The sequence below is a fragment of the Podarcis tiliguerta genome (assembly GCF_965153285.1).
Source record: "Podarcis tiliguerta genome assembly, chromosome: 14".
Taxonomy (NCBI): Eukaryota; Metazoa; Chordata; class Lepidosauria; order Squamata; family Lacertidae; genus Podarcis; species Podarcis tiliguerta.
In genome coordinates this window covers 8,696,658-8,722,792 of record NC_139547.1, presented here as the reverse complement: position 1 = coordinate 8,722,792, position 26,135 = coordinate 8,696,658, and the positions used below count along the sequence as shown (strand labels likewise).

At 47.7% G+C, this 26,135-nt stretch overlaps 1 protein-coding gene and 1 long non-coding RNA gene across 3 annotated transcripts in view; one reads left to right on the top strand and one right to left on the bottom strand.

The window, feature by feature from the left end:
- The window catches only part of LOXL1 (lysyl oxidase like 1), a 30,673-nt gene extending 16,397 nt beyond the window's left edge, over positions 1–14,276 (bottom strand). The window contains exon 1 of one of the 2 annotated variants that reach the window (XM_083413085.1): positions 12,579–14,276. In XM_083413085.1, the coding sequence (XP_083269211.1) occupies positions 12,579–13,779 (1,201 nt within the window). In that variant the 5' untranslated portion in view covers positions 13,780–14,276. The remainder of the gene's footprint in view (positions 1–12,578) is intronic. The other variant, XM_083413084.1, reaches the window with a different exon arrangement.
- A 3,814-nt stretch (positions 14,277–18,090) lies between these two features.
- LOC310664291 lies at positions 18,091–22,188 on the top strand. Its single transcript, XR_014504871.1, has 3 exons — positions 18,091–18,562; positions 20,394–20,567; positions 21,554–22,188. It is a non-coding gene; the product is annotated as an uncharacterized lncRNA (long non-coding RNA).
- The last annotated feature ends 3,947 nt before the right edge of the window (positions 22,189–26,135 follow it).

The window sequence follows — 26,135 nt, the reverse complement described above, 5'->3', positions numbered from 1 at the left end:
ACAGGAGAGGCAGGGCTGTTTCGTCTAGCGAAGCAAGCCCTTAGAAAAATCCGTCTTGCGAAGCACCTCAGAAAACGAAAAACCCTTTCGTCTAGCGGGTTTTTCATCTTCCGAGGCATTCGTCTTGCGGGGTACCACTGTATACCGTATTTTTCGCTCTATAAGACGCACCAGACCACAAGACGCACCTGGTTTTTGGAGGAGGAAAACAAGAAAAAAAAATTCTGAATCTCAGAAGCCAGAACAGCAAGAGGGATCGCTGCACAATGAAAGCAGCAACCCCTCTTGCTGTTCTGGCTTCTGTGATAGCTGTGCAGCCTGCATTCACTCCATAAGACGCACACATATTTCCCCTTACTTTTTAGGAGGGAAAAAGTGAGTCTTATAGAGCAAAAAATATGGTATTTATAAAGGAGTGGATGTGGAAGAGCATTCCTATTTCTCCTAGAGAGCTACTGCCAGTCAGTGTAGACAAAAGGTAAACAAAAAGATAAAGGACCCCTGGACGGTTCAGTCCAGTCAAAGGCGACTATGGGGTTGTGGCGCTCATCTTGCTTTCAGGCTGAGGGAGCCGGCGTTTGTCCACAGACAGCTTTCTGGGCCATGTGGCCAGCAGGACTAAACCGCTTCTGTTGCAACGGAACACCATGACGGAAGCCAGAGTGCATGGAAACGCCATTTATCTTCCCGCCGTAGTGGTACCTATTTATCTACTTGCACTGGCATGCTTTCAAACTGCTAGGTTGGCAGGAGCTGGGACTGAGCAAAGGGAGTTCACCCCATCGCAGGGATTTGAACCTCCAACCTTCTGATCGGCAGGCCCAAGAGGCTCAGTGGTTTAGACCACTGCACCACCCATGTCCCAGTGCTGAGCTAGATGTTTCAAAACTTTTGAGAAACCATTCAGGGACCAAGGCATAACCAGTGGGCCAGAGTTCTGGTTTCCCATTCCTGTGATAACTGGTTGGAAACAGAAGGCAGGAGAAAGCTGGATTCCTGTGCAGCATGCATGACATCTGAATGCCCTGCATTCTTCCTGGATTGGTATTGGAGCCATCAGTTCCTGGTTTTGCTATGACAGCTTGGTAGCAATCAACCAGGACCCCCAACGCGTTACAGGTGAAAATGTGCTTATATAACAACCCTGGTCTTCAATGAAGGATCCAACAAGATGCCCCGGCTTGCTATTTCACCCTGCTATAGGCTGTATTCCACCTACTGTATGGTACACTGACATAGCCTCTCTTCTGCTAATTTAAAAGCCCAGAGGGTACTCAGTTAAAACGATGTGCCAAACAGTGAAAAACAGCACCAACCATGCCCATCGGTTGGGGGTTCCCAAAGGTTTTCAGGAGTACTGCTTTTGGGGGAACCTGTAAAGGCAGCCTAACAAAGACTGAGCATGGGCAGTTGCCACACAGGAACACAAGAAGATGCCTTATATGTTAGGATATTTCCGTTCCACCTTAAAAGGGAGCAGGATGTTTGTGTCACAGCCTGCGTATTTCCTGTTTCACAGGATGTTTATGTTGTGTCTTTGCTTTCATTTCTCTCTCTCTCTCGGAGCTGGAACACTGAAGCAGGCAGTCATGTTTTTCTTTGTTCTGATCAACGCAGAAATAAACTTGTATCTGTTGATAGAGCTGATAGAGCGTGCACGGCTCTGGAATGTGGCAAGCTATTTCTGGAGCTTGTGTCCTGCAACCTGCAAAGGCAGCCTAACAAAGACTGAGCATGGGCAGTTGCCACACAGGAACACAAGAAGATGCCTTATGCATAGACCATTGGTCCATTGTATTGTCTGGGCTTTCAGGAAAGGCTCTTTCCCAGCCCTACCTGCCAGGAATGGAACCTGGGGCCTTCTGCCTGCAAATCAGATACTCTGCCATTGAACCAGGGGGCTTCCTCTAATGTCGACTGTTGATTTTGGGGGGAAATGGGAAACTGGGAGCAGGTAGGAATGGACTGGAGTCGGTGGATCTGGAAGAAGGAAGACCAGTGATGTGGGTTTTGGGGGTGGGAGGGAAGGATGTGTAGATTCCCCCCCCCCCCTGGAAATTAGGCTAATTTAGATTAATTAGGCTTACTTGCACAGGGTGATTTGCATTGGAATAAATCTTACTATGCTACACGGACCAGTTGTCAGACTCTGCCTGTGCCCACACCATATGTTCAAAGCACATGACTTTCCCCCCAAAGCCCTGGGGATTGTTGTTTGCTAAGGGTGCCGGGATGGAAGCGAGAGCTAGACCATAAAGAAGGCTGATCGCCGAAGAATTGATGCTTTTGAATTATGGTGCTGGAGGAGACTCTTGAGAGTCCCATGGACTGCAAGAAGATCAAACGCATCCATTCTGAAGGAAATCAGCCCTGAGTGCTCACTGGAAGGACAGATCCTGAAGCTGAGGCTCCAATACTTTGGCCACCTCATGAGAAGAGAAGACTCCCTGGAAAAGACCCTGATGCTGGGAAAGATGGAGGGCACAAGGAGAAGGGGACGACAGAGGACGAGATGGTTGGACAGTGTTCTTGAAGCTACCAGCATTAGTCTGACCAAACTGTGGGAGGCAGTGGAAGACAGGAGTGCCTGGCGTGCTCTGGTCCAGGGGGTCACGAAGAGTCGGACACGACTAAACGACTAAACAACAACAAGGGTGCCGGGAACTGTAGCTCTGTGAGAGATAAACTGCTCTCCCTGGGATTCTCTAGCGGAATGCATGTGCTTTAGATGGGCTTTAAATTTATGGTGTGTGTGCATCTTTATAAGGCAGTTTCTGATACTCTTTGCCTTTCAAGACAGGGGAGGCTTTTTGTGGGAAGAGGGCCCTAAAAGCCAGTTTCTCTGGTCTCACTTAATGAGGCTTGGGCACTGTTGGGTTCCTATACAGCCTGGGAACATCTGGGCATGTTAAGCCCAGCCCCTTCTTAAGTGGAATGGACAGCTCTTCTGTGTTAGCAGTGCTTTGCAAATATTGTTTATAGGAGAAGAAGTTTGGTAATTGGAACTGCCCGGGGAATTTCCGATAAGCCAGAAACGAATTACTCAGATGGAAAAGCGTCCAAGAGACGCAGATTCCCTCTCTCCCTCCTGCGAAAACTGTCAAGGAATTTTTCGGGGCACCCTGGGTCAGGACCTTGGTGTTACCTCTCAGCAGAAACCCAAGGAATCGCCATCCACTTTAAGTGAGCATATGGGGAGCAGGGAAGGAATGTAGAGACCTGGTTATCTTGCCGCCAGAATCCCAGGGTCTGAGATTCAGACCAACTTGCAAATGGGGAAAAGAGGGGTGGGGGAACACACAAAAATCACCCCAACGCCCACGCGGTGAATCAAAATCCCGGTGGGAATCCAAGACAAATATGCAAAGCCAAGCTGTTGCTAAGTGACCCTCGTACATATACGGAAATAAAATGAAAATAAATCTAATCAGAGACATGTGGAGGCTGCAGAGGAGAAGGCAGGCAGCTTTAAGCAGAATGCCTCTGTTGGTCATTGGGTCAGGCTTGAATATAGAAGGCAAGTGTTTTCTTTTAAAATGGTAGGTTACCACTGCAGGGCCTGGTCTAGGTTTTAGGTCGCTCTCGATCTGATCCACTGTCCTTGTGGCTCTGTGGTGTTGCTCTTTTTGTTTTTCCGAGGAAGCTGTTCCGGCAGGCTTACAGAAGATCAGCTTTGCAAGAGCTAACCTGCTATGTCAATTCAGAGCTCCTTGCGAGAGCTCAGCTTCTCAGTGGCCAGTTAATGGACACAAGGAAGAGAAAAAGTTTAAAGAAAAATGCAACCACAGTAGAAGGACAAAAAACAAACAAAAAGCAGCAACAGCAACTCTGATCTGTAGATTAGTTCTGAGAGCTGAATTGCCATAATGGTGCTGGTTTTAATATGTTGTTAGGAATTTGTTTGAAGTAATGCATGGAGGGATAGATAAGCATCAAGCCCATTTTGGCCTCTGCCCAGTATACCTGAAGGAGCGTCTCCACCCCAATCATTCTGCCCGGACACTGAGATTCTCCTCTGAGGGTCTTCTGACTGTTCCCCCACTGTGAGAAGCAAAGTTACAGGGAAACAGGCAGAGGGCCTTCTTGGTAGTGGCACCCGCCCTTCAGATGTCAAGGAAATAAACGACTATCTGAATTTTAGAAGACATCTGAAGGCAGCTCTGTATTGTGACGTTTTTAATGTTTTCCTATGTTTTATATGTGCTGTAAGCTGCCCAGAGTTTCTGGGGAAACCCAGCTAGATGGGTGGGGTATAATAATAATAATAATAATAATAATAATAATAATAATAATTTTTCCACATGTTGTTAAGCTCATCTACCTATATACAGTCTACATCCACACATTTGGGACATGTGTAGACATTCTCCATGCAATCTCTGTTCTGTACAGCTTCCTTCCTCAGCTGTCATCTACAGTTTTTCGTCTGTCATGAAGTAGAGGCTGGTTCATTAGGAAAAAATGGGATACTGCTTCAGCAACTTCAGTTTGCCCTCAGCCAGGCCCTACCTGCCTGCCTTCTTACTTACAGCCTGTCCAGGAGTTGCCCTGCCTGTTAATTTCCTCCTCTTTGGTCTCAGTGATGGCCTCCTAGATCTCAGTAGGAAGGAGGATATGGACCAAATTAGAATTAGTTGTCTCTGCCTGTCATCGGCTCTGGCGCCACCAACTGGTGGGCTCCCTGTCTTCTTCTCTACCAGTCTTAATGGGTACCAGTCAACACGTTTACACTTTTATGAAGTGATTTTAAGCAGGCTACTGATAGGTAGCGCTGTCCATATTGTGCTTTTAATTGTGCTGGCCAGATTGTTGGTTTTTTCCTCTGTGTTGATGTTTAGACATTTGAAGATTTTAATTTGGTTTGCTGCTGCATGCTATGTTTGCTACTTTGTGAGGAGATTCTTTTAAAAAATGCTTTCAATTTTTTTAATATTAAAAAATCCTATTAAACAAATAAAATGATGCTTCTCATGGCAAAACACTGAATGAATGTTTTTGACTCTCGGGCTATTGAATGTTACCAACGTGCAAGAGAGTGTGGAAGAAATATCAAATGTATGTCCTGGCTGGTTTGAACTTCCTATGCTTTCAAGGTTTGAATGAAGGAACATTGCAAATGAAAGGAGCAGCGTGTGGATACTGTTGTTATATAGCTTAGCCACTAGGTGGCCCTAGACCTAGTTGTTTCTGGGTAGAGTCAGGAGTTTCCTGCTGCTGTTCCGTCCCTGTCTGGGAGAAACAATTGTGTCCTGGTCTTGCTTCCTGTTTGCTGTCTCCCGTATAAGCCTTTCAAGATGTGAAGATTTCCCCTATTGCTTTGTAAGGTTGCATTTAATCATCTTTCCTTTTCATAGCCTCAAAAGTTCCATTGTTTGTTTGTTTGCTTTCTCCATGGTTCCTAAACTCTTTGGCAAGACGTCCAGGCTTGTTTTGATACGACCTGGCACACGATGAACAGGGGGTGGGGAAACTTTATTTCTCCCCCCACCCCTGTCCAGCACTGCTCACCCCCCCACCCCGCTCTCTGTCTTATATTGAAGACTGCATGCTGGCAGTGGGTGGTGCCAGAGTAAAAAATGGGCAGGGTTTGCAACGTTGCTGGATTGTAAAGCCCTCTCCCTCCTACAGTTGTACCTCGGGTTAAGAACTTAATTTGTTCCGGAGGTCCGTTCTTAACCTGAAACTGTTCATAACCTGAGGTACCACTTTAGCTAATGGGGCCTCCCGCGGCGGCGGCACAATTTCTGTTCTCATCCTGAAGCAAAGTTCTTAACCCGAGGTACTATTTCTGGGTTAGCCGAGTCTGTAACCTGAAGCGTCTGTAACCTGAAGCGTCTGTAACCCGAGGTACCACTGTATTTGCCTCCTTGCCTCTCTGGAGTGCTTAAAATTCAGGCTGCCAGAAACTAGGCTGAGGGCTGTAGGTTCCACACCCCTAATGACCCACCCAGGCTGACCCACCACTGCACACAGGGCCCTGCCCCATCAACCTCAGCCTGCCTTTGATGTACATCTGGGGAAGCCCAGCCAGATGGGAGGGGTATAAAAAGGTAAAGGTAAAGGTACCCCTGCCCGTACGGGCCAGTCTTGACAGACTCTAGGGTTGTGCGCTCATCTCACTCTAGAGGCGGGGAGCCAGCGCTGTCCACAGACACTTCCGGGTCACGTGGCCAGCGTGACAAGCTGCATCTGGCGAACCGGCACCAGAGCAGCCCACGGAAACGCCGTTTACCTTCCCGCTATAAAGCGGTACCTATTTATCTACTTGCACTTAAGGGTGCTTTCGAACTGCTAGGTGGGCAGGAGCTGGGACCGAACGATGGGAGCTCACTCCGCCACGGGGATTCGAACTGCCGACCATGCGATCGGCAAATCCTAGGCACTGAGGTTTTACCCACAGCGCCACCCGTGTCCCTGGGGAAGCCCAGCCAGATGGGAGGGATATAAATTATTACTATTATTACTATTATTATTATTATTAGTCAGGGACTGGGCATAGGAGGAATGGTGGAGACTGCCTCTCCAGCCTGATCTCTCCAGGAAGGAGGAAGAGGAAGACAGTTTAGATTTACAACAGGAGTTGCAGAGGTCGCAGCTCAGAGGCAGATGATGGAAAAGATGGGAAATAATGGGAGAGAAGGAGGAGGATGGGACATAAGCAGAGCAGCAGCTGATGGACACGGTGCCTTGAGAAAGCATTCCAGATCCACCCTCTCCCAGAGCCTGGCGAGCCTTGAAAGTAGGAGAGCAAAGACCTCAAAGACAGAGGGCACATAGCAGCGCCCGTAGAAGTGACAAATGAGGAAGTGGGAGAGACGGGGGTGGAGATTCACTCGGGACAGCACCGTTATCCAGGAGGCTGGGTTCTATAGCCTCTCTCTGTAATTATTGAATAAATTATACTTTTCTGGGCAACCAGTTTATGAACAACTTGGATTAAGAACGCTGCAAACCCGGCAGTAGGTGTTTTGGTTTGTGAACTTTGTCTTGGAAGCAGAACATGTTTCGCTTCCTGTTGGGTGTGCTCCATTTGTAAATTGGGTCCCCCGCTGCTATGGGAAAGCACACCTTGGTTTAAGAACACTTTGGTTTAAGAACGGACTTCCGGAACAGCTTAAGTTCGTAAACCAAGGTACCACCGTACTCAGTTAATTGATAATAAATAAATAAAATCCAGGGGCATTCAGGAGTGCGACTCATTGAAGACAGACCTGGCTTCACATCCTGTAATCTGAATTCTGCTGAACAGCTGAATTCTCCTCAGGGCTTGATTGAAGAGAAAGGTTTGCATCATCCCTAACTGGTGTGAGCTAATATAGGGAGGAGAGTGCAAAGGGCAGTACCAGCGGAACGAAGGGGAGTAAAGTAGGAGTTTGTTTTTATTTTAGAGAAGCTAACATATGTCAGAGAAAGCTGACAAGAATATTCACACTCATGGCTCCCTTTAGCCTCTAGAGCTCTTGGAGCCAGGCCCAAATCAGATGAGGTCAAGCTAATGAAATTAGCCTTTTGTTCACTCTTGCTTGCACGAAACGTGGAGTGCACTCCGAGGAGGAGGTCTAATCTCAGGAACATGCTCGGAGCTTGGCATCCTCATGGACCGCTGGGATTTCCCACCAGTCTGAGAGACAGTTTGTGACTCCGGTGCTAGGGGTTATCTAATCAGGAGGCACCAGGCCTTGGGAGAGAAAAAGAGAGCCAAAAGCTGGCCCTGCCATTACTCAAGCACAGTTCTGGCATGGTCTTGTTGCACCGTGAAAGGAATTCTCTTGGGTTCAGACGTAACAAGCCTCTTCTGGTAAACCTGGGGCCTTCCAAGGTACTGGTTCAATTTTGTTAGCTATAGCTGTCAGTGTCCAAAGTCCAGCTCTGTTCTCAAGCATTGGTGGCGGATAAGGGTGCAATAAAGGGACGCGGGTGGTGCTGTGGGTTAAACCACAGAGCCTAGGACTTGCTGATCAGAAGGTCGGCAGTTCGAATCCCTGCAACGGAATGAGCTCCCATTGCTCGGTCCCTGCTCCTGCCCACCTAGCAGTTCGAAAGCATGTCAAAGTGCAAGTAGATAAATAGGTACCGCTCTGGCGGGAAGGTAAACGGCATTTCCGTGCACTGCTCTGGTTCGCCAGAAGCGGCTTAGTCATGCTGGCCACATAACCCGGAAGCTGTACACCGACTCCCTCGGCCAGTAAAGCGAGATGAGCGCCGCAACACCAGATTCGGTCACGACTGGACCTAATGGTCAGGGGTCCCTTTACCTTTTAATGGTGCAATTATCTACATGTCTACTGGGATGTAAGCCCCATTGAATCCCATGGGATTTCTTCCAGATAAGGGTGAATTTGACTGGGTACATAGGTAAATGCAGGGATGAGGAACCTGTGGCCCTCCAGATGTTCCCAGACTACAGGTTTTCCATCTTTGGGCAAATGCATGTAAGCTGCAAAATAGTCTTCTATGCACACTTCCCCGGGAGTAAGTCCCATGGAACGTAGTGGGCCTCACTTTTGAATAAGCTATATACACTTGTGGTGTAAGTCATCATGCAATGCCTGACATTTTGCAAGCTGCAGCTACTGTGCTTCCAACTGATAATAATACACTGTAGGACAACCCTGGTTTCCTACTATATCTTTAACAAACCAAGGAAACATCACCCTCTTGGCTTTTAAAGAAGCAGAGGATGGAGTTATTGCAGAGGAAATGAATAGACCGCATGCAAGATGGTGAAGGGCCGATCACTACCACAACCCACAGATCTTCAGACACAGCCTCAGGCTGTAGGCACATGTTCTTTGCACATTCCCCTGTAGAAAAAGTAATTGGTGCTGGCTTTGCAGAGCTAAGAAAGCTCCATAAGTTCAGGACACAAGAAAAGCCCTGCTGGACCCATCCGGACAAGCGTCCTGTTCTCACAGTGGCAAACCAAAAGCCTATGGGAAGTCTGCAAGCAAAACCTGAGCATAAAAGCCAGTGGCGTATCGTGGGTTGTCAGCACCCGGGGCAAGGCAAGTAATTTGCGCCCCCTAACCTGTGGATTTGTGCCCCCTAACCCTAACCCCCAGATGTTGCGCCCGGTGCGCCCGGCCCCCCTTGCACCCCCACGCTACGCCACTGATAAAAGCACGCTCCCCATTTATGACTCCTGGCAATCATGAGCGTAGCCAAGGGGGCGGCAGCTGCCCACCCTCAAAATCAAGTAAAACCATAGAAATACTAAACTAACTGACCAATCACATCGGTTCTGCCCCCCCCCAAATCCTGGCTATGCCCATGCTGGCAACAGGCATTCAGGGACATATTGACTCCAACAATAGGCAGATGTGGTCCAAAGAAAAGCAGAGCAAGACATTTGACAACTAGCTGGGCTGCAGGAGTTGCCAAAAGGAGGGATACAAGTTGCCGTCCAACTGCCTTAGGGACACTGGGGGAGGAAGAGGACTGCAGGGGGAGCGTACTGCCCCCCGCAGCGTGATCCTGGTGGAGAGCCATTGTGGCTGCCCCTCCCCCCGTGCTAGGCGCCACAACCCGCAGGCGGCATGCCACGCCCCCAGGATGCGCACCAAGCCCCTGTGGGTGGCGTGCCATGTCCCCAGGATGCGTGCCAGCCCCGCCCCCACCTGCTCTCTGCCTCCCCCCCCCGTACCAGAACATGAAGCTCTGCCACTGCTTAGGGACTCCACTCTGAATTTGTGTTGGGTTTAGTCCTTAATCTTTTCTTCTCCCAAAGATGGGATGAGTATAGCCACAAGGCAGCAGAGTTTTAGGATCAGCGTTTTCCTTTTCCTAGATGGGCTATTTTCCCAGGGTGATGAGCCCCATTTCCCCCTCATTTTCCTCTACAGCTCGTGTAGAAACTGCCTTCTTTGTGGCCAGGAAAGGGAGAAGGGTGGATTGTGTGTGTGTGTGTGTGTGTGTGTGTGTGTGTGTGTGTGATAGTGCTAAGGGTCTTAGCCTCCTTTGTTTTTCACAAGTCAGTTGGAGAAGCTTTTTAAACCTGAGGGTCACCTTCCCTTCTGGGCAACTCTTTTATTGGGGGGGGGGGTCACATATCAGTTGTAGGTGGAGACTAGGAATGGAAGGATCATTCCGTTTTGGCTCTCTCTCTGTTTCTCATTTTTCCAGTCTGCACTTCTCCAGATTTCTGCAACAACTTCTGTAAATCCTCCTGAAAATTCTCCCATCTTTTTGTACTGCTTTCCCCCAGTGAACACATTTTTTGCTTGCATTCTGAGGAATGTAATGCAATGTCTTTTGTCTGTGACTCTCCCTGATATATTAATTTTATCCACATTTCCACCCTGATAGAGTATGCATTTTTGTAAATGTTGGGTTGCAGAACCGCATCGCAAAATGCGGAGCGCTGCTGATTTTGAAAGAGGGCTGTGCTTCAGGTCTCGAAAGCACCAATTTGATAAATTGGCTTTAAATGTGAACTGAATCTGATTTCTCTCTCATCTCTAGTCCGAGGCAAAAGTGGACAGAGCAATCCAGGCAAATCTTACCTTTGTAGGGTGGGCCAGTTTCTTCACACTCACCCACCCCTCTCTACCCTCCATCTGGGCAAACAAGTAGCATGGCTGAAGTTTCAAGGAGATGCTCCAGCCAGGCAGAAATGCTCACGCAAGGTGCAAAGCAGGGCAAGTGATGGATGTGGCTCAGGTGTGTGGCTCAGGTGTGTGGATGTGTGGCCTGGGGAGCATCCCATGGCCAAACAGAGAAGCTCAGTTCGCCTCATTTGGTCCCCCAGACCTGAGGTTCCCTAACCCTGTCCAGCCAGTTGCATGGCAGGCAGGGCAAGATTAACAATGGCAGCTTCTCCGCCCCTCTCCCTATATCTAGTACAGGGGAAAGCTATGCCTGTTGAATTTCTGGCACATTCCCCACAACATCAGACAGGCGTCTTTGCTATGTGCCTTTCAGCACCTGCTAAAAACATTTTTGTTCAGACAAGTCTACCCAGGCATGTGGAATGCCTATGCATGCTTTAATCTGTTTTTATTTTATTGCCATTTTTAAATGTTTTAAATACCGTATTTTTTGCTCTATAAGACTCACTTTTTCCCTCCTAAAAAGTAAGGGGAAATGTGTGTGCGTCTTATGGAGCGAATGCAGGCTGCACAGCTATCCCAGAAGCCAGAACAGCAAGAGGGATTGCTGCTTTCACTGCACAGCGATCCCTCTTGCTGTTCTGGCTTCTGAGATTCAGAATATTTTTTCCCCCTTGTTTTCCTCTTCCAAAAACTAGGTGCGTCTTGTGGTCTGGTGCGTCTTATAAAGCGAAAAATACGGTAGTTGCTGATAATTTTATATACTGATATACGGTATACTGATCGTGTTATTGTCTTATTCTCTTTGTAAACCATTTTGAGGGTTTCTTTAAAAATAATAACCACCACGCAAGTAGAAATTGTTATGAAAGAAATAGACAGCAATCCTAGCAATAGCAAATGTGTTTTCTCGGTTTGGATGTTGGAAACTGAAAACTGCAGCTAATGCGAAACAGGAAACTGCAAGGGAAGTCACACATCTGAAATGAAGGGAGTAGGAAAAGTGTGCTTTCACTTGCGGCTTGTTTCTGATCCTATGAACCAGGGGTAGCCAATATGCCCTACAAATTTTGTAGATTAAAACTCCCATCATCTGTGATTGTTGACAATGATAGTTGAGACTGATGGGAGTTGCCTAAACATCTGGAAGACATGTTTGCTTTCCCTTAGTCTTAACCATAATATTCTGGTTGCCCAAATTGTCCCTGCATTTCCCCAGTGTCTGCAGATGTTCTAGGGCAACCCCAACCTCGGCCCTCCAGATGTTTTGGGACTACAATTCCCATCATCCCTGACCACTGGTCCTGTTAGCTAGAGATGATGGGAGTTGTAGTCCCAAAACATCTGGAGGGCCAAGTTTGGGGATGCCTGTTCTAGGTGGAACTCTCCCCTATGCAAATCCCATACAAATTATTAGGAATTAGCTATCAGTTGCTTTTGCCCAGGAATAGAGAACCAGGTGTTGTTGGACTCCAATTCCCATTTACCCCAGCCAGCACAGCTGGTTGTCACAGGTGATGGAACTTGTAGTCCAACAATATCCAGAGGTCCATCAGTTTCCCATCCCTGTTTTTGCCCAACTTGGTGTCATCTAAAGAGATTTCCAGAAACAATGCCATTAGCCGATTAGGTTAACTTGGCAGGAGCCACCAACAAATGAGTAAGATAATGGCAATGGCACAGCCTCCACAGGGGAAGGCCCTCCACACCAACACAACTGTTTCACATTTTCAGGAAGCTATGGCACAAATATGCCCCAGTTTGAAGTAGAACCTCTTCTCTTAGACCCTATAGCTATATGCAGCTCAAGTAGCTTTGCAGCTCATTGCTCATGCAGCTTTACCAGAAGATACGGGATTTTCTAGCTGGTCTCCTTAAGAAGAGTAGGAGGGATTCAAGCTAAGACAAGGTGCTGAAGGTTCTTTCTTGGACCTCATCCCTAGAGGTCTACACAAAGGAATCACCCCACAACCCACTGCTTCCTCTCCTCCCCAGCACCCCTCCCACCAATCATTGGGGTCCGTGACTCACCCCGTCCATTCTGATTGGGCCGGTAGATGCTGCCCACGCTGACCCGGGCCTGGTTAACACCTTGGTTGTCTGGAATCTGTTGGGGAGGCTCAGCGTTCCGGATGGGAAGGTAGGGCTCTGGCCTAGGCACCCCATGGGGGTCTAAGGGCCGGAAAGGTGGCTGAGGTTCCACGTTGCGGGGAGGGACGTAGGGTTCTGCGGGCGCCTCTCCAAAGGGAGGGTACTGCCCTGCCCACGGCTCGTTCCCATACCTGGTCCCAGCACTCACGGGGGACCCCGAGTTGATGTGCAAGTTGTCTGCCACAGGCACCCCTTGCCCCGCAGACTGCTGGTTCTGGGCATAAGGGTCCTGGACACTTTGGTCATAGCTAGTCCCAGTGTCATGGTAGAGGCTGTGCGAGTACCTTCGGTCTAAGCCGTCCGAGGGCTGTAGCTGTTGGGGCACAGGGACATAGGGTCTTTCCTGCGCCGGGTAGTATCCTTGGGCTCTGTAGGGGTTCTGCTCCTCAGCATGTTCCTCGTATCTCACCCTGGGCTGGAAAGGGTAGACGACCCCAGCGCTGGCTGCCGCTGCGGCGACAGCACCCCCTCCGGCTCCCGTGGTGCGGTAGTAGGTGTAGCTCTCGTCGTACGCACGGGGGACCTGCGGGTCGTAGGCCTCATATTGGTTGGCAAACGGCGGCTGTGGCTGGGGGTAAGAGGCCTGCGGGTAGAGCTGTCCAAACGAGGAATGTGCAAAGGAGGAAGAAGAGGAGCCCACCTGACGCTGCCGATAGGTGGGCGACCAGGGACGTGGAGAGTTGGAGTGACCGTCCCCGGTGGCCCCATCCCGCCAGTTGTCAGGGACCTGTCCAAAGCCAAACGGATGCCGTGTCTGGCCCCGGATGGTATCGGATCCTGCCCGGACTGGCAAAGTGGGAGCCTGCCGCCGGGTGTTCCCCGGGACCCTTCGGCTGCCTTGGCTGGCGGCAGCGTCAGCCAGCATAACCCTTGCACTGCTGTCTGCCCTTGTGTGGCTGGCCGGGACATACTCGGAGCCTGAGTTCAGGAGGCTGTAAACTCTGCCGTTGTTCTCCCACTGGATCATCTGCCTCCATCGACCGGCGTCTACGTTGCTGCCTTGTGGATGTTGCCCCCGGACCAGCAGGACAGCCCCAAAGCCCATCAAAGCCCACAGGTCCCAGAAGCTGAGAGGTGCCATGGTGATGAAAGGGATCAATGACCTTGGTGGGTGTTTTTGATGGGAGGAAGTCGTGGAAGAGCAGCCTGGAGGGCCTGTGGCAACAGCTTGTCCTCTTTCTCCGCTGCCTTCTCTTCTTCTTTAGGTGAATCGGTCTCAACTCTGTCCATTCCCTGTTTGTTTGAAGCTGCTCCAGGGGTCTCCCGCAAGCTTCATGTTGAGCTTGTTGGAGGAGAAAGAGAAAGGGAGAGAGGAAGATGAACGAGTCTCTTGAGAACTCAGGAGAGCCTGGAAAGTTTTGTTCCTTGTCTATTTCTTGCTCTCGGTCGTCGTCTTCACGTTGCTGCTTTGCCCATCGCAGGGGACACCAGTTGATCCTGCTTACTCTTGGCTGAATGTCTTTGCTTCTGGTCTGAATGAATAAGCAACAGGCTCTGAAAAAATGCTGGGAAGTTTCAGGACTCTTTTGCGAGTGTCTGGTATGCAGGGTCCTAAAAACCGCCCACTTTTATTTTGTTAGCTTCTCAGTGTTTCCCCACCCCCCACTCTCGAAGCACCTCGACCAAACAGCTTCAGTCAAAACTCTGTCTTCAGGGATAACAGTGAACACCCCCAAAGAACTAGACAGAGCAACTGAAACACGTCCTTATGTTTTGCCAGTCCGTGATAGAAGGGCAAAATGAAGCCCTCAGGATTATACATGAATGCATGCATGCATACACGCAACAGCTGAGCATGGGTTTTCCAGCATGCAAGGAAACTTTGCTCTTTATTTGACTCTGCATTCAAGGGTTTTTCTTGGGTGGAGGTTAAGGGAAAGGATTGAAGCATTGCTATGTAGGAGAAATTTGTTGCTGTGTCAGACAGGTATGAGGAACCTATGGCCATTCACACACTATTGGACTCCAGCTTCCACCGACCTTTTTGCCCTGATGACCAATGGCACATGCAACCTGAAAGATGGAAATAGAGTGGGTGGGGTTTCAGCAAGGGTTTAGGATTGCATCACAGGGAACAGGGTCCCATGCTGCCCTGGGTGGATGTGAACGGGGCCCTCACAACTGTGCGTTATTTGTAGGCCACGGTCTCGAGAGGTTAGTCTCTGCCTGTGATTTTATCCCAGCTTTGAAAGCATCACATTTGTAGTGCGTTGACGCTTCTCAGGATGGAAACCACCCAGTTGTGCACTGAAGAAATATTGCAACCAGGTGTGTGTTTTGGGTCGTCGAATTGAATTTGAAGATTGTACCTTGGGGATGGAGGAAACTATGGAAATCAGTCGTCGTGGAGGAATGAATCCGGCATCAATAAATATGCTGCTGTAGCCTGAGGGGAATTTGCGGTGCTGACATAGCTGGCTTGTTTGTAGAATATTCTTCTGGGAGGGTTGGCATTGGCCCAGATGTTCCTGAACATTATTACTAAGAGCCCAGATTCACAATTGACCTTCCCTTTCCTGACAGATGCTGTTGAATCTTTAATGTCTGAGTAGGAAATGAATTGCACCGCCAGTTTCCTCCTTCTGTCAGGAAACCACCATCGCCACTCAAGATTTTTCCAGCCCAAGAGCCACATTCCTTCATGGAGAAACTTCCAGGAACCACATGCTGGTGATCAGTGGGGCCAGAGGCAGAAGTGGGCAGAGTGATGGGCAGAACACTTGTGGAATAGGCTACTTTCCAGCCAAATAAAAGTTTGAGTTTTCTATAGCCTTGGTGTTATCAGCACCACGCTTGAAGAAACTGAGTCATCCAGGCCGCATGTATTCCCATGCAGAGGATGTGTGATGACACTGGGGTTTATATGAGCCATGCCCTGCTCATGCCTCCATCATATGCCATTTGGTCGGCAGTAACAGGCATCACTTGGCAAGGCTGAAGAGCTGCAAGCAACAGGAGCAGGGAGAGAGAAGGAAAGATTAGATACCTACCCCCTTTTGTTCAAAGCCTGAACAGCATGGGTGTAACTTATCTAAACAGTCATCTTTGGTCAAATAATTTTTCCCATATACAAAGATCTAGCTCAGGGGTCCTTCTTGGGAGCCCACCATTAAGATCTAGATGTTTCCCTGGGATGCACAAGAGAGGCTTTCTCAGTGGTGGCCCCTTAACAATGGACAACCCCCTTTAATAAAATATAGTTTCCAGGATTCTTTGGAGGAGCCAGGACTCGTATAAGGTAAAGGTAAAGGGACCCCTCTGGGGCTGCGGCGCTCATTTCGCTTTATTGGCCAAGGGAGCCGGCGTACAGCTTCTGGGTCATGTGGCCAGCATGACTAAGCCGCTTCTGGCGAACCAGAGCAGCGCACGGAAACGCTGTTTACCTTCCTGCTGGAGCAGTACCTATTTATCTACTTGCACTTTGACGTGCTTTCGAACTGCTAGGTTGGCAGGAGCAGGGACCGAGCAACGGGAGCTCACCCCGTCACGGGGATTTGAACTGCCGACCTTCTGATTGGCAAGTCCTAGGCTCTGTGATTTAACCCACAGCGCCACCCACATCCCATAGGACTGGTATAAGAGGGCTTTAAATGTATGGTGAAGCTGTGGCCTTTGCTTGCAGAGCTGCCGGGCATTTTGCAAAGCACATCGCCAGTGAGATCTCCAACCATGCATTGCTTTAATATGCACCTCTCTTGTTATATAAATTAGCATATGCAGATTTGGTGCAGATTTATGTCAGGGGGCTGTACTACCCTAATTCTTTCAAGTACTTAGCCAACACCCCTGTGAGCAGGCTGCTGTCTACAAACCTGTTGGGGCACAGCTACCGGCCACAAGCCAAGGTGACTCCTGTCCATACACTCTGACATGAAAACTGGTTTCTGGTCTGGGATCTGCCCTCTAAGACCAACTGCTTGAAATGCCTTAACACAATTTTTAAAATATATATTGGGAGGGTGGGGAGGAAGTTGGTTGGCTCAGGCTGAGATCTTGTTGGGAAGTGGCGTTGGGAGGGGAAGGGAATATAGATGGCAAAGAGAGGGACTGAAAAGGACTGGCTGGAGCCTGTGAGTTTATCCAAGATTTTATTTCTGGCGAGTGCTGCCTGCTCGTGACATCAGCTCTGGTATTTCCAATCCCTGAGGGGAGAAAGGGGGGAAGGGGAGAGGGGGGAAGAGAGAGGAGGAGGAGAGGAAGGGAGAGGGGGAGAGAATAAACAGGAAAATAGCACACAAGGGCACCAAGTTCTTTGGGGTCCTGAACGCTGAGCTGTTGTTTGGCCGAAGGATCTGATTGCCAGCAACCCACTCCAGGGTGTTAGGAAACCGGTGGCCTGACAAGGCCTTCCCAAATGCGCTCGATTTGGCCTCCAAACATCTCCCTCTTCCCTTTGCTTGAGCTGGCCCCATTCCCCAGCGCTCAAGCTGAGAATTGGAAGCAGCAGGGGGAAAATAAATTAAAACACGGTCAGAGTTTAAAGATACAAAATCCTCTTGTAACGTTTTCTTTCAACAGCCGGGCTCCCCATGTAGTTACACAGGACACAAGGCTCAGTTGACTGCAAGTGAGCCTGAAGTTTGGGGACGGCAGGCAGGCAGGCAGAACTCCTGCCTCTGAGGCAACCCCCCCCCCCCAGGTGATGGAAAGAAGGGCTTGCTTATAATGCCCCTTAGTCTCATACTGCAGATCATGTTGTGACCTCCTATTCATGGATGTAGAACCTTCTTCGTCCAAGGTCTGCTTTCCCTTCAGGGCAAGTTTTCAGGGGCCACATGCAGGGGTCAGCAAACTTTTTCAGCAGGGGGCCGGTTCACTGTCCCTCAGACCTTGTGGAGGGCAGGACTATATTTTGAAAGGAAAAAAAAAGAACAAATTCCTATGCCCCATAGAGATGCATTTTAAATAAAACCACACATTCTACTCATGTAAAAACACCAGGCAGGCCCCACAAATAACCCAGAGATGCATTTTAAATAAAGGACACATTCTACTCATGTAAAAACATGCTGATTGCCGGACCGTCCATGGGCTGGATTTAGAAGGTGATTGGGCCGGATCCAGCCCCTGGCCTTTAGTTTGCCTACCCATATGCTAGTGGCAGTAGGAAGGATCTAATACAGTGGTACCTCGGGTTACAGATGCTTCAGGTTACATATGCTTCAGCTTACAGACTCTGCTAACCCAGAAATAGTACCTCAGGTTAAAAACTTTGCTTCAGGATGGGAATAGAAATTGTGCTTTGGTGGCAGCGGGAGGCCCCATTAGCTAAAGTGGTGCTTCAGGTTAAGAACAGTTTCAGGTTAAGAACGGACCTCCAGAACTAATTAAGTACTTAACCCGAGGTACCACTGTATAGGGCTCTTAAGATCCAAAACAGTTACTATAGATATGGTCATTCCTTTAGATCGCAGATGGACACTTTTTTCAGGGCCGCATTTGCATCTTACATTTAATGCCCTTTAAAAGCTGATGGCTTCCTCCAAAGAAAATGCAGTTTATTAAGGGTGCTGAGAATTTCCAGGAGAGCCATATTCCCCTGTTCCCTGGGAAGGGGGATTGTACGTTAATCTGCTCTGGGAATCATAGTTCTGTGAAGCGTCGCCTGCCGAGCAAGAAGAACATGGGGTGGCGGGTGGTGTCATTCCCTAGGCGAAGTTCTGACTCAGAGTTAGGCAGCTTCTTATGTTCCTAAGGAATGCGGACAGCTTGCTGACCTAATTTTGCTGACAGGAGAAACTCAGCCAAGAGAGTGAGCAAGGAGGTTCTTAGAAATGGGAGATTTGCCTCTGGGGAGCTGAATCTTTCAGACTGTGATGTGTGGAGTCCAAAGTGCTGGAGGAAGGACTCCAAGGCACTGTGAAGTAAGTTATCAGGGGGAAAGGTGGAGTATAAATATAACAACAATGACAACAACAACAACACCACAAGCCCTGCTGAATCAGACCAAAGGCCCGGGGTGGACTTGAAATCTACAGCATGTTATTCTTTGAAGGAGAACTATTTGAAAATGGTTCATAGGTGGTCTCTAACTCCGAGTAGGCTTGGTAAGATTTACAAGACTGAATCAGATAAGTGCTGGAAGTGCAAAGAGGTGGAGGGAACATTCTTTCATATGTGGTGGACATGTAAAAAGGTAAAAGAGTATTGGGAAATGATTTATAATGAATTGAAAAAAATGTTTAAAATTACTTTCCGCCCCTGAGTCCTTTCTGTTGGGGATAACTCAGACTGAAATCCCCAGGTGTCAGAAAGGGTTATTTATGTATGAAACAATTGTGGCCTGTGTTTTATTAGCCCCCAAATGGAAAGTGAGCGAGGTCCCAACCAAAGAAGAATAACAGCTTTGGTTGACAAAATATGTGCAACTTGCAGAGTTAACATGTGGAATAAGAGAGCAAGAAGAACATGCGTTTAAAGACTGGAAAACGTTTATTGGTTATACGGAAAATAACTGTACAGCTGAAAATGCTGGCAGCATTGGGGTAATTCAAAAGTACAAATAATCTTTGATGGATGTAATAATAGAAAAGCGATTGGTGTATATACGGCCTGGGGTGGAGAAACTTTTTGAAGCCGAAGGCCATATTCCCTTCTGGGCAACTTTCTGGAGGTCATAGGCCAGTGGTGGGTAGGGCAGGAGGCAAGACTCGGTAGAGGCCTCAGTGTGATTTGTAGCTTTCTACAGCAGGGATGCGGGTGGCGCTGTGGGTTAAATCACAGAGCCTAGGACTTGCTGATCAGAAGGTCGGCAGTTCGAATCCCTGCGACATGGTGAGCTCCCGTTGCTTGGTCCCTGCTCCTGCCAACCTAGCAGTTCGAAAGCACGTCTAAGTGCAAGTAGATAAATAGGTACCACTACGGCAGGAAGGTAAACAGCATTTCCGTGTGCTGCTCTGGTTCACCAGAAGCGGCTTAGTCATGCTGGCCACATGACCCGGAAACTGTATGCTGGCTCCCTTGGCCAATAAAGTGAGATGAGCGCCGCAACCCCAGAGTCGGTCACGACTGGACCTAATGGTCAGGGGTCCCTTTACCTTACAGCAGGCTGGTTTCTACGCATATGCATTCACACCTCTATCCTCCATCCACGCAAGCAGGAAGCATCATCAGAGTTCAAGGATGTGTTTCACCCAGAGGAAACCCCTTCCCCATTTTTTTTTTTTGGGGGGGAGATGGTATGAAGCAAGACCTGGGGAGGGTCCCAAGAGCCAGATAGAGAGGCTTGCAAGTCCCCATCTGCTCCCGGGACCTGGGATTCTCCCTCGTTCCCCCGCCTGTGCTAAAACATCCTTGGTTCTGAAGACGGACACTTGACCATGTTGGAAAAGATGGTGCACTAGGTGGTGCCATAATCCAACAGTTTAGTCCAGCTGGTTGAAAGATCCATCCATGAGAAAGCAATGGCTGCCTTTGACAGGGTGGGACTTCTTTGTTTCATCCTGGGCCTGCCCCGATAACATATCAAGCAAGCAGGAGGGGAATTTGAACAGGGAATCTGTGCAAGAGAGTGTCCTGTTGGATGAGTGCCCTTTGTGGGAAGGTCTGCTGCTTGCACACTAGTTTGAAGTGCCCTGAATGTGCCACCCTCCTTCTTCTAATAGCTGGCTTCCACACACAGAGAGGAAATGATGAGTTGCCTAACTTGGTTAAGAAGAAATAGATTAATTATATCTCCCTTTCCTTTTGTGAAAGGGTATGGAAGCTAGTAATCTGCCTGCCAGTCAGAGGATGCAGAAATGATTACCTTTCAGCTGACTTTGGGCAAGGTATCCATTATCCGTTGTTTACTTCTCAGAGGAACAATGGCCTCCCTGCCATGGATGCCTACTTGAACTCTGCAGGAGCTGCCGTCAACACTCTGCCAAGGTATATGGCTCAGCATAATGATACCTTTGGCTCAGCTTTCTGTCACTTTGGAAATGAGTCCCGATGTTGCAACAGACTAAAAGTTATCTCCTTTTTGTTTGTTTGCGGGTGAGCCTATTTTCAAACAGAGGAGGTGGGGAGAGGGAGGAAAAGGCTGGGGTGCCATTGCTAAATGAGGAATTCTCTTTCTAGCTCATGTTGTAGTTTATAGCTGGGGTCTTGGCTATGTTGGCTAACAATCTCTCTCTCTCTCTCTCTCTCTCTCTCAAACACACACACACGGTTTGATCCAAATGAGAAGATTGAACTTGCACCGCCAAACCTGTCAATAGGTTTAAGCTGCAGTTGTTGTTGTTGTTGTTTAGTCGTTTAGTCATGTTTGACTCTTCGTGACCCCATGGACCAGAGCACGCCAGGCACTCCTGTCTTCCACTGCCTCCTGCAGTTTCGTCAAACTCATGCTGGTAGCTTTGAGAACACTGTCCAACTATCTCGTCCTCTGTCGTTCCATTCTCCTTGTGCCTTCAATCTTTCCCAACATTAGGGTCTTCTCTTCTTATGAGGTGGCCAAAGTATTGGAGCCTCAGATTCAGGATCTGTCCTTCCAGTGAGCACTCAGGGCTGATTTCCTTCAGAATGGATAGGTTTGATCTTCTTGCAGTCCATGGGACTCTCAAGAGTCTCCTCCAGCACCATAATTCAAAAGCATCAATTCTTCAGCGATCAGTCTTCTTTATGGTCCAGCTCTCAATAATAGGCAAATCAGTCTATTTTGGTTTTTCTCTGTTGCTCATTTGTTCCAATCTTAAGTTCAGTTCCACATCTGATTTTGAATTTCGTGTGAATTGCATCCAATATACACCTTTTTAAATGCAACCTTGCGTAATATACATGTTTTTCAAGTGAATATAATATAATGCATTTATTGTATATTATCTTCACTAATATATGCACTTTTGGTAAATAACATTTTATTGTATTTTCAGCAGGGACAGCATACCAGAAAAGAAAGAAAGAAAGAAAGAAGACAGTGAGAAGATAGCAGAGGAGAAGAGCAAAATGGAAAAGGGAGAAAGAAGGAAAGGAGAAAGGGAGAAAACCATATAAAACTAGATTAAGCGACTTCCCCTATTCCTGGCATGCACATTATAAAACTCAAAGTAAAGCAGTAAACATCTGGATAACCACAATTTCAGTAAACACAGAAGAAAGGAAGCATGTAGACAGCATATGACATTCAGTGGGTGATTCCAAATATCCCAAGCAGGAGCAGATGGTTGTTGAAAGTTTCACTTTATACACACTTGACCCTAGTTATGCCTTTTTCTACACATTACTTGGCTGGGGAATGGCACTGCAAAGTTCAGAAAAGTGTGAACCCCGGCAGCTCCCCATTTTTGCAGGGGTCACATTCCGAGGCCCTGCACATTTAAGGGACATCGGGTATATTTTTTGACACCATTGGAAAAGGCTGTAGACGCCCTCTAAGCCTCTGTTTGGCATCCTGTGTTTCATTTCTTGTCCTTTGTTCCATGCTGTTCTTTGTAAACTGCTAAGTGACCTTTTCTGATCAAAAGTAGTATGTATGTCCTTTAAATAATAATAAAGAGGGGAAGACACAGTTCTTCTTTGGTGATCCCTCGTAGATTATCTTCCCTGAACACGGTTTTAACAGTGAGTCCGTAAGTGACTGTGGAGGCCAATTCTGGATCCACATGACCTTCCACAGTGGGGACATTGGTTTCCGGGCGGGAGTTGATCACTGTGAGGGTTTGCCAAACGTGCCTTCCTCTTAGCATGTTTCTCCCTTTCGTCCTGAGTTTGTGCGTCTTCAAAGTCCATAACACCTTTGGTAAAGGCTGTTCTCCAACTGGAGTGCTCACAGGCCAGTATTTCCCAGTTGTTGATGTTTCTACTACATTTTTTTTAGATATGCCTTGAGAGAGTCTTTAAACTGCTTTTGTTGACCACCAGCATTACGCTTTCCATTTTTAAGTCTGGAGTAGAGTAGTTGCTTTGGAAGACGATAACCAGGCACCCACACAACATGACCAGTCCAGTGAAATTGATGTTGAAGAATTGTTGCTTCATCACTGGCAATCTATTCTTCTTCCAGTACACTGGCATTGGTTCGCATTAGACACAGTATGACGCTGAAGGTCAGCTGCTGGGAAGCAGCAATAGGGAGGTCTGTGTTTCTTCCATACCTCTCTTGTGACCTTCCCAGAGGTGTCCCATTCACTGCTGATCAGAGTGAGGAACCTGTGAACTTCCATCCCATCATGCCTGACCATTGGCCATCCTAGCTGGGGTTGATGGGAGCTGGCATCCAACTACATCTGGAGGGCCACAGATTCCTCACCCCTGGACTAAATTCTCACCCAGAAGGGCTCTTATGACATTTTGGTGGGAGCATGTTGGTGTCAGCATCCTTCGGGGGTTGAGATGCCAGCTGGCTAGCCCCCAGCTGGATCATGCCCTTCCAGCCGTGATGATCCCTCGATCTCTGGTGCGACGTAAATCAGCCACTCAGACTTCAAAAGCCTGAGCATGCTATATTAGCAGAGCATACTGCGCAAACAGAACAAGCGTGAGGCTTGTGAAAACATACTAACAGCTAAAGATTTATTAAGCATAAATCAGGACAAAGAAAACATGTCGTCTCCCTTTCTTCTCCTCAGAGAGACAGAGAAAAGCAAAAGCTATACACACAACGCAAGTTCCCAGCAGACTGTGCTGGAATGTAAACAGACATGTGACATGTAACAATCCCATGTCTGCTCCTTAAGGTGGAATGGAAATTCTCAACAGTTGGCACAGGAATTGTGTATCATCTCAATTATGATACTTGCGCTTCCCTGTTTCTGAAAATTCATCTTCAGCTCAGTTAGAGGATCTTAGCCAGTCCCTCACCAGGGGACAAGGAGTAGAATGAATTTCACCAGGGGTGAAAGTGGAAGCAGAGACGAGGCAGAAAAGGTATTCCACTGTGCTTGCTATGTGTAATGGCTTTCCCCTATACAGCAACCTTTATAAAATGCAATTAAACTGGGTAATGAAATGAAACAAGGGTGGCAGGACCCTTGCTGCTAGCCCAGCGTTGCTCTACTTGACTAGCAACATCCATGACTGCTAATGATTACGGATGAGGTTGGCAAAACCTAGTCATAGACGTGGTCTCTGTGGCTGAATTTGCCACAGCTGAGATAAGTCTTCAAAGGAAGAGCAATTCTATACAGTGGTACCTCGGGTTACATACGCTTCAGGTTACAGACGCTTCAGGTTACAGGCTCCGCTAACCAGAAATAGTACCCCAGGTTAAGAACTTTGCTTCAGGATGAGAACAGAAATATGCTCTGGCGGCGCGGCGGCAGCTGGAAGCCCCATTAGCTAAAGTGGTGCTTCAGGTTAAGAACAGTTTCAGGTTAAGAATGGACCTTCAGAATGAATTAAGTACTTAATCCGAGGTACCACTGTAGTTCCTAATTTTTTCATTTTTTGAAATGGACATTTTCTTTTCTCAGTTTTTAAATGCATGCATCGACAACCGGATAAAATGGATAGCTTGAAAGCATTACAAACCAAGAGTCCTGTGTCCCCTTAAGAAGTGGTAGGTTTTATTATGGCATAAGCCAGCCTTAGGGATGTGGTTGGCGCTGTGGGTTAAACCACAGAGCCTAGGACTTGCCGATCAGAAGGTCGGTGGTTCGAATCCCCGCGACTGGGTGAGGTCCCGTTGCTCGGTCCCTGCTCCTGCCAACCTAGCAGTTTGAAAGCATGTCAAAGTGCAAGTAGATAAATAGGTACTGCTCCGGCGGGAAGGTAAACGGCATTTCCATGTGCTGCTCTGGTTCGCCAGAAGTGGCTTAGTCATGCTGGCCACATGACCCGGAAGCTGTACGCCGGTTCCTTCAGCCAATAAAGCGAGATGAGTACCGCAACCCCAGAGACGGCCACAACTGGACCTAATGGTCAGGGGATTCCTTACCTTTTAAGCCAGCCTTTGCCCACTGGGTGCCCACCAAATGTTATGGACCGCAGCTCTCATCAGCTCATCTAGCTGGTATAGCTCAAAACGTTAGCAGGGCACCAGGTTGGCATAAGGGTCCATGACCTGGAGGCCACTTCAGTGGACTGTAAACTATAAAAGCTTATGCCACGATAACTTTTGTTAGGTTTTAAGGTGTCTTCAGTCTTCTGGTTGATTTTGCTGAAGTGCACTACTGGAAAAAACAAACAAACTTTCATTCATTCCAGAAGCTCAAGGTGGTATTCATGAATTGCACGGGGTTGGACTAGAGGAATATTAGGGTGCATTCCAGCTCTACGCTTCTATGATTCTATGGTTCTTCCATTCCCTGTTTTATTCTCACAGCAACCCTGTGCAGTAGATTAGGCTGAGAGACAGTAACAGGCCCAAGGTCACCCAGTGCCTGAGTGTGAATTTGAACCCTCATCTACCAGGTCCTAGTCTGAAACGTTAACCACTACACCATACAGGTGCCAAGTGTCACATACATGTGGCAATTTTAATGCTGGGTACATGGATAAACCTTTGATCTTGCATAAGTCAAACATCTATATTTTCCACTGATTCCCCCCCCCTCTATCCTTAGCATTCCTCTTAAGATTGTCATTAATTTTAATCTGCAGCTGACTATATTTGTAATAAGCTATAAATGCAACTTTATTGCTCAAATGCAGCCCTGTTTAGTGATGAACTGATGTTTATCTGTTATAAATTGGTTCGGACTGCAAATAAAGGGTCATCAGAGATAAGAAGTTTAGTCATAAAGTAGTGGTCAGTTCCAGCTAATTAGTACAGTATCAAAATACTTTAAAAAAAATAAAAAAATATACAGCCAGAAATAGTATGCACACCTCTCTTCAAAAGCATTGGCTATTCTTCTACAATTCTCCATGACATATCATGAGCATGGATTTTCAACTCTGACAAATATGAAAGACCAGAGAAGAGAAAGGCTCCTTTGTGTTGATGAGAAGAAAGTCTGTTTATCTCAAATTAGACCTAATATAAACGAGATTACCCTGCAAAAGCAAGCTCATGCCCCTCACTGAGTTTGTATACATACCTAAGGTGCATACGTAAGAGGCTCATTTATAATTATATTTTGGGAATGATTCATGTTCTTATGTTGCTGCATTGTTTTATACTTTCTGGGTGTCCATGATCGTATTATAAAATAGCTGTGTTCAATGTTATAAATCAGGCACTGCTAGGAGCTGTTTCTGCTCCTTTTTCAATAAAAAAAATTGGTGTGGTGCAAGAAAATTTTTATTCTGAGAGTGTGGCCCATAGGAAAACAGTTTGACAACCACTGGCCTAGGGAGAGTGCTGAGGGCTGGATGGAGCAGTTTAGAAGATCGCATTCGACCCCTAAGTCTCAGGTTCCCTGCCTCTGCTTTCTATCATTATCATTGAGGGTTGGTGTTGTTTGGCATCTGCTACTGTCTCCCAGAGAGGGATGAGGGTGGTGCTGTGGGTTAAACCACAAAGCCTAGGACTTGCCAATCAGAAGGTTGGCGGTTTGAATCCCCGCGACGGGG